Genomic DNA, 8,758 nt, shown 5'->3' on the forward strand with positions numbered 1-8,758 from the left:
ATATTTATAAATTATATTACAATAAATATTTATATCACTACTATAAAACTGCCTAAAACCGTCCAGAAATACCGACCGGAATTGGTCGGAAAACTGAAAAAATCGACCGATTTCCAACCGACTTTAATCCGTCAAAATTTAGTTGGTCGGTAAAAAATAGAGACCGAAGTCGGTCACAATTTTCGACCGATTTCGGTCGGTAAATTAATTTTCACAAACGACCCAAAAAGAAAAATCTGCCAAAAAACCCGATCGAAGTCGGCCAGTATTTTTCGACCGAATTCGGTCGGTATTTTTAATTATGCAATTAAAAAATATACCGTCTAGGACTCGAACCAAGGTCTGTACTATGGCAGGATACTATTTTACGACTAGACTATTGGTACATTTTGGTTTATGACTTTCTTTTAATTTATTTGTACTCTTTAATTGTATTTTCGCGCGAAAATAACCGACCGATTTCGGTCGATTTTTTGAATATTAATTTTAATTTATTTTATATGAAAAACCGACCGATTTCGGTCGGTTTCTTAAAAAATAAATTTCGCGGGATGCTCCCGCGTTCGACATGATTTGAACGATTTCTAAAAAGGGTTCTACGGCCTGTAGAAGTTCATTAAACATGATGGTTTGGTTCATTCTAACCGACCGAAGTCGGTTGATTTCGTAAAAAAAAAATTAAAAAATAAAATATTTTAAAAAACTGACCGACTTCGGTCGGTTTTTCGGTCGGTTGGCCGCGGTCGGTTTTGGCCGGATTTCTAGTAGTGTTTATATGTATACAATATTTTTAAAAACTATATAAATGTACTATCGGGTTGGTTTGATTTCGGTTTGAATTTTTTTAGTTAAAACCAAACCAAACCAATTATGGTCAGGTTTTATTTTTCAAAATCAAACCAAACCACATCGAATTTTTTTTTTCTAGTTTGACTCAGATTATCGGTTTGGTGCGGTTTATCGATTATTTTTGTACACCTCTATGTGGAATTACTTTGACCTTATATGGCTCAGGCAGCAAAAACCGGGGGCGTTTAATCAAATAATGAGTACCTTTTATAGGCTTTGAAATTTTGACTTTATGGTTTGATGCAAAGACTGATATGTAAAAGAAAAAAGAAACAGAAAGGTTACTTTCTAAGATTGGGAACTCTCGGTTGTTCTTTCTAATTAAAAAGAAAATGTCCATGTTTTTATATTAAAACGAAAAAGAGCAAAGTAATTACGTCAATTTCTAAAACGCCGCATGTTCTACATTAAAGAGTTTTATTCTACATCGTTTGCCCAAAATTGAAGTATCTACCTTATAATAGTTGGGTTGAATGCGAATTTCCTATGACCATTTTCGTTTAGTATACATGGTGGCAAACTCGATAAAAAATAGTTATCTATTCAAATTATCCATTAAAAATGAGTTAGATAATTAACTTTTTAAAAATAAATAAAAAATGGGTTGGATAATGAACTAAAAAATGGGTTGGATAACGGACAACCAATGGATTTGACTTTCATTTGCAAAGATTCAAATGGAAGATTCCTCAAGTTTGGAAGGTTAGGAATTCTCCTAAAGGTGATCATATTCAAGAAATTAAACCGTGGATAATATGGATATTCATATTGTCCGTCGGTTAACCCATTTTTTATCGATATTAAATATTGGTCGAATTAAATAATTCATCCGTTTTTGCATTACCTATTTTCGACTCGCTTATATCTAACCCGACCCGCCGATTTGCCACCCCTACTACATCACATTTCAATTCTCAAATCAGAGGTGCGAACTGATCAGGAAGAAAACTTATAATGGTAGTGCAAATCAAGCAATAATATAAATACTCGAAAGCAAAAAAGAATAAGAACATAGACATTCCATTCACATAAATAATAAGTGCGAAATTCATTGTATGACATAATTTACCTTAGCTAGAAATGACTTCATCCAATAAAATCCCCAAATTACATAGACGCAGAGAACTCATCAAAAAGTAGCATCTTCATTTAATAATGGTTAATCATCCCACATGGTATTCCTATGAGCCCATTTCCTCCAACTTATGGTCTTCATTTTCCCCTTATAGAAGTATTAATAAGGGTAGGATACTAGAATAGTTCTAGTTAGCTACACAATTTTTGCATAAGAATAATATATAACCCTCCAATACATAATAAGTCACGGAATTGCATTGAATGCTCCATATCTGATCCATACTTGTTTTAATACTTTACTTGTACAACATAGAAAATAGAATAAATGCTCATGGCTCTCGTTTATGGATCAACGATGCAACCATGTCTTGAAATAGGCCATATTCAGGAGTTAATTGGGGTTGCTGCTGATAATTATAGACAGAATAATTAATAGGGAGCTGATTTTGATTGGTTGGGTTTGTAAGCATTTGGGCAAAGAGTACATCTTGAGGAATTAATTGCGAAGAGGATAAGAAAGAAGGTGAAAGCATAGCTGCAGCTGCATTTCCACGAAGAGTTGCGGGACAGTGATGATTATGTTGGCCTTCGTATGTAGTGATCACGACTGATGGATCTTCATATGATCTTTCCACACGTTTCTTCACACTGCACTTTTGACTTGTGCATCTGTAATAACTCCTGAAATTGTAATGAAAGAATTAATTGCGTGAAATAATGAGCCACAATTCGGGATTATAATTGTCTTAAGTTGATGTGTTTTAAATTAATAATTTATATATATTTAATAAAACTTTTCAGACAAATATAAGGTTTGAACTCTCGACAGTCTTGCTCTGCCCTTGAATGAGCTTTTTTTGCTCAATATATCTACCAAACTAAAACTTAGGAGTTTAACTTCGAATTTTTACACTACTATTAGGTCAACAAAAAAATGTCTATATAGATAACCATCTATAAAAGAGGAGTAATAATCTGGAAAATAAGACATAGATTACCTATTCCAATATTTAAAATATACATTAATGGTAAAAAGTTATTTATACAGCCAGTGTATATATAAGTTAAACCCAAAATGTCCATCACTAGATCATTTAAGGAAATTAACAAAATATAGGTAGCGAAAAATTACGTTTGGGTATTAACAAATTGTTGCACGTTTTTTCATTTATAATATGCATTCTTAGTGCAACTGAAGTAACATTCATAAGTCTGAGAAATGCAAAGACTATATGAATTTGCTCATTTATCAGGTACTCGTTAAGATTATGAATACTAAAGATGAAAACATAGACCACTTTGAAACAATGAAGTAGCACTGATAATTAAGCAATTTTGAAGAGAACAATAGCTATTGGAGCTTGTAATTAATCCATTTCTAATTTAGAACAATTTGCTGAGGATTAATTTTATTGATTCTAAAGAAACTATACCTCGGAAAAGGGCTATTCTTCACTGCCTTCTGTCCATATTTTCTCCAGCGATAGCCATCTTCAAGATTGTCAATCTCACTCTTAGTCATAAAGGCAAATCGCGGTTCCTTTTGCTTCTTTTCTCCTTTCTTCTTTACTTTGCTCCTGAAATAATTATTTCGTGCATAAACAAATTTACATCTAAACATGTGAAAAATCCTAGCTCGATTACCATTATACACGTACAATATTTTCAAATGAGCTAACAGCCTTCAAATTAGAATTTATTAGGGTTTCCCTGAGTATCATAACATAAAAGGGGGGGGGGGGGGGGGGAAGGTTTAACTAAGGAAAGGGTACAGTTTATAATTTAAGTTTCAAATAAGTAGAATAAGCTTCCAACTTGGAAGAAAAGTCTAGCCAGTTAATAATCTAATAAATTAAGACTAGCAATATTCTAGTGGTCAATAACCTAATCTATTAAGGAAGAAACTTCCACGCAAAGATGCGGCTTTATTTTGTAGTATAGGACCAAAGAAGAAAATAACTTACACTTTCTTAGACTTATCATCTCCATCTTCACACTGATCATTTGCTTGCAAATCTTTCTTGCTTTTTGAAGAATCTTCTTCACCTCCAGCCTCACTAGAAGATGAAGAGACCAAAGAATTAGGAGTCAATGGAATTTCAGCACTGTTTTTTCTAGAAGATTCTTGATCTGATGGTGGACAAACAACTTCAGAAGATGAGCAACTCATGCCAAGAACATTTGATAAAGAGTTGTAGTCCATAGAACCATGTAAACATTCAGTGAGAGTACTCATATAAGATGAAGGATCAAAATCTTGATGAAGGGTTTGTGTATTAGTAGGTATTTGATCATAAATTGAGGGATTTTGATCACCAAAGAAATTAGGAAATGCATTATTTACCCCTCCTGTTCCCATGTAATCATGATAAAAAGGGTTATTATCAGACATGGAGAAAAAAAGGGATTTATGGGATCTATAACAATTGAATCAAAAAAGATAGTGAGTAAAAAAGATCTTAATCTTGCTTTATCTTTAGAGAGAGAGAGGAAAAGGAGGAGAAAACAACTCAAGATTCTTGAAGTAAGTCTTCTTAGACTTTGGTTTTGTGCAATATGAAAGGGGAGCTTTTGATTCTTGAGGTAGCTGCTTTGTATAATAAGTTGGTATTTCTCCTTTTTTGGGAGATGGGAATTGTCTTACTATAGGTTGGAGAGGAAAAAGAGAAAGTGGCTTGTTAGGGAATAAAAATGAATGGTTCTTGCTGAAGAAGAATGGATTTGAGGTACTCAAGAAGCTATATAGGGGGAAAACAAATGACATTAAAGCCCACTAGACAGTGTCTTCAAATATTACCTTTAGTGGAACACATCATACTTTAATAATATACTTTAATCAAAGGGTATTCCATTTAATTAGGCACAGTTTAATTAATAGGATCACAACTTTTGTCATCACCTGACAATTTGGTATATAGTACACACTTTTTGTCATTTCTTCCAAGTATGAATATGCCTATGAGATAGCGGAATATAAAGAAAACAGTGCGATCATAAACAATGAAATGGAACAAAAGTTATACTAAAAATGCCCATTTGCATATAGAGGTTGAGGCTCTAAGGGCATCAATGCCAGTACATGTATTGAGTAGCTATATTATTGCGTATTCTTTTGAATTGTTCGAACATCGTACTATTAACACAAAAAATGAAAACCTTTTCTTTCTTCTATATATTCCATTATGCATTTTCATTAATATCATAAAGGTATTATTCAGATATACCGGAAATTGTACGTGGTAGATCTTATCGTATACAACTTGCATTAGTGGTATTTAATTAATCTGAGTAAGTTAGTCTGCCAGTGTTATGACCTGATAGGTCATTTATAGTTTTACCCTTCATTTTTCTGTTCTGAGATCTCGAATAGCTCTGTATAGCCTTTCGATTTGCGTGCGCAGTCCGTGTCCTTTTTCCAGAAGGTTTTTACGAGAAAATTGATGAAAATGTAAAATTGTGCCTTAAAACTCATTTGAGTTGACTACGGCCAACGCTTTGTGTAAACGGACCCGGATCAGTATTTTGACGGTCCCGATGGGTCCGTATCGTGATTTGGGACTTGGGCGTATGCCCAAAATCGAATTCGAAAGTCCCTAACTCGAATTAACGCAATTTGTTAAAACTAGCAATTTAAAGGTTTAAAGAATTGCTATCGGGTTCGGATTTCAGTTCCGAAATTCGGTATAAGTTTATTACACTATTTATGACTTGTCTGCAAAATTTGGTGCGAAACGGAGTTGATTTGGCTGGATTCGGACGTCCAGTTGAAAAATTGCATGTTATTAAGTTTCATTGAAAATTTCATTCGTTTTGGTGTCTGATTCGTAGTTCTAGATGTTATTTTGGTGTATTGATCACGCGAGCGAGTTCGTATGATGTTATTATACTTATGTGCATATTTGGTTTGAAGCCCGAGAGACTCGGGTGAGTCTCAGATAGGCTACGGAGTGATTTTGGACTTAGAAGAATAGCTGACGTCTTTACTGTTGTTGGTGCTCTACTGTAGATCTCACATTTGTGACCCTCGCTTTTGTGAACAAGGTTTCGCATTTGCGAGCATGGGCTGGATTGGGGAAGTCTCGCATTTGCGAACTTGCGGGTGCTACTTTTGCGAAGGCAGAGTCATATTTGCGACTTAGTGTGTCCTGGGCTACCTTCGCATATGCGAACGAATGGTCCGCATTTGCGAGTGGTATGGGTTCGCATTTGCGACCAAAATATCGCATTTGCGATGACTGACCTTCTAAGAAAGGCTCGCATTTGCAACCTCTTTTTCGCATTTGCGATGTTCGTAATTGCGAACAAAATATTGCAATTGCGACATCTACCGCTGGTAAAAGAGGAAAAACGGTATTAAGCTCATTTCTTTCAAACTCTCAACTCTAAACTCCCTAGAGGCGATTTTTTCAAGAGATTTTCTTCCTAAATTCATTGGTAAGTGACTTTAATCTACTTCTTTTCAATTACTCATTATATTTCATAAGTTTTCAACATCAAATCTAGGATTTTCATGGTAGAAATTAGGGATTTGGGTAGAATTAAAAATTTTTGTAAATTTGGGATTTAGACCTCAAATTGAGGTCGGATTTCGAAACTAATTACATAACTGGGCTCGAGGGTGAATGGGTAATTAAATTTTGGTCCGAATCTCGAGTTTTGACTAAGCGGGCCTAGGGTTGACTTTTGTTGACTTTTTGAGAAAAGTGTAAAGATCTTAACTTTATGTATTGTAATTAATTTTTCTAGCATTGTTTGATGTTGTTGAGCCGATTTTGGTTAGATTCGGTTGGTTTGGAGGCGGATTTTAGAGGAAAGACCCCAGTTGAGTTTTGATCTGCTTGTGGAGCGAGGTAAGTGTTGGGTCTAACCTTGATTTGAGGGAATAAGAACCCTTGAGCTCTATGCTATGTGAATTTCATGTTTAGCGGTGTATATGCGAAGTGGCGAGTGTATATACGCCGTCAGTTACTTATTTTCATGCTTTCCCGTATTTCATTAATTATTTTATTCCATGTCTTAACTATTACATGCTTAAATTGCTTCCTATGACTTAACTTGTTACTTGTCATTTGTTATTCTCGTATTAAAATGTTAGTTTCTTCTATGATCCATGATTAATTGCTACTTGCCTTTATTGTCTTACTTGTACACTTTAACTGCCATATATTTGGTTTGGCTTGTTGCTTAGTATTAATTGTAGCATTTCTTGATTTGGTATGAGATACCTTTATGGTTTTGCTTTCATATTTGGTTATCGTAGAGATTCTTGTGATTTGAGTTGCTGAGTTGATTACATTTATTGATTTTTATTTATGGATCGGGTTGCACGCCGCAATGGGTGAAATAAGGGAGGATTGATATTGATATAGTGGGATCGGGTTGCACGCCGCAACATGTTTTATAGTATGTGATTTTGATTTGGTGAAATAAGGGAGGAATATGATATTGATTCTGATTATATGGTAGGATCGGGTAGCGCGCCGCAACGAATTTTACTTGTTATTATTGATATTGATATGGCGAAATAAGGGAGGACTGTGTTTGTACAGTGGGATCGGGTTGCACGCCGTAACAGGTGAAATAAGGGAGGATTATGTTTGTACGATGGGATCGGGTTGCGCGCCGCAACGGATTGTGTGTTTTGTATTCATTATTGTACGATGTTAGCTTTCGATGCTTTCATATGAGATTATGATTACTGGTGTCTCTGATTTTACCGATTACGAGGATTGAGTTTATTTTCATAAGTTAACTGCCTTACTTTCTTATATTTCTTTCCTGTTATTAGTATTATACTGCGTACAAGTTATTGTAAGTGACCCGACATGGCCTCGTGACTACTTCGTTGAGGTTAGGCTCGGCACTTACAGAGTATATGTCGGTTGTACTCATACTACACTCTGCACTTCTTGTGCAGATTTTGGATTCAGTCGTAGCAGCGGTCAGTAGATTGCTCAGATTGATTGCCGGATTGGAGACTTGAGGTGCAGTTGCTCGGCGTTCGCAACCCTGAAGTCCCCTTCTACCTTATCCTAGTTGTTTATTTCAGTTCCGACAGTTTTAATTTCATTCAGACCATTATCCATATTATTCTAGTCGCTCGTTTACTTGTGACACCAGTTCTGGGATTTGTATCTAGATATTGCGGTTATTATGGTTTTTTACACCCTATTTCAGTTCTATTTCAGTTATTACAGTTTAATTGGTATTAGTTAATTTGATTTGTTAAAAATGGCTAAAAACTATTCTAACGTTGGCTTGCCTAGCAAGTGAAATGCTATGCGTCATCACGATCCCGAAGGTGGGGATTCCGAATCGTGACAGCCTGAGCACACGTCAATTTTTAAGTAAAGTTTAAATTAGGATTCAACTCTAATGGGATTAGTCACGAGAATTTCCCTTGTGAACTGCTAATATGAATCTCCAGTACCACTATAAATGACCTGTTTTCGTTGGGGAAGGAACTTAATCCATATATTCATACATTAATCCAAAATGAGCTAAATACTAAATTGAAAATATCCAATACAGAGAGAAAATCAAAGTATCTATGTTCGTGGCCACTTCGCTGCCATCAACTACTGGATCACATGAACCATGAATTTTTGGGGTGAAACTTAAAAAAGTGTTTCTAAGAATGTCATTTAGAAAGCTTGCTAATATAGCATGTGGTGTGAGTATATACACGTATTATATATAAAAAAGAATTGTTGAGACAATTCTGGGCAAATGTTTTAGCTTCTTATTTACTTTGTTATCATGGTTTTCCAATTTTTTTCTGATGTAGTAGCTGTATTTATTAGCTTATAATAAGTATTTAACATATTAATTT

The 8,758-nt window shown here is 34.9% G+C and overlaps 1 protein-coding gene across 1 annotated transcript; it reads right to left on the reverse strand.

The window, feature by feature from the left end:
* Positions 1–1,872: 1,872 nt before the first annotated feature.
* LOC104108408 (WRKY transcription factor 71-like) lies at positions 1,873–4,663 on the reverse strand. The gene is made up of 3 exons (XM_009617429.4): positions 3,891–4,663; positions 3,360–3,503; positions 1,873–2,607 (listed from the first exon to the last, which is right to left on the reverse strand). The coding sequence occupies exons 1-3, from the start codon at positions 4,316–4,318 to the stop codon at positions 2,256–2,258; spliced, it is 924 nt and encodes a 307-aa protein (XP_009615724.1). The 5' UTR covers positions 4,319–4,663; the 3' UTR covers positions 1,873–2,255.
* Positions 4,664–8,758: the final 4,095 nt, after the last annotated feature.

This window comes from Nicotiana tomentosiformis, chromosome 7 (genome assembly GCF_000390325.3).
Source record: "Nicotiana tomentosiformis chromosome 7, ASM39032v3, whole genome shotgun sequence".
NCBI lineage: Eukaryota > Viridiplantae > Streptophyta > Magnoliopsida > Solanales > Solanaceae > Nicotiana > Nicotiana tomentosiformis.

Excerpts from the sequence above, each read along its gene's own strand:
- LOC104108408 (XM_009617429.4), bottom strand. The coding sequence starts at position 4,318 with ATGTCTGATAATAACCCTTTTTATCATGATTACATGGGAACAGGAGGG. Across the intron at positions 3,504-3,890 it reads GATGATAAGTCTAAGAAAGT|GAGCAAAGTAAAGAAGAAAG; the intron begins GTAAGTTATTTT and ends TAATTATTTCAG. Across the intron at positions 2,608-3,359 it reads AAGAATAGCCCTTTTCCGAG|GAGTTATTACAGATGCACAA; the intron begins GTATAGTTTCTT and ends TTACAATTTCAG.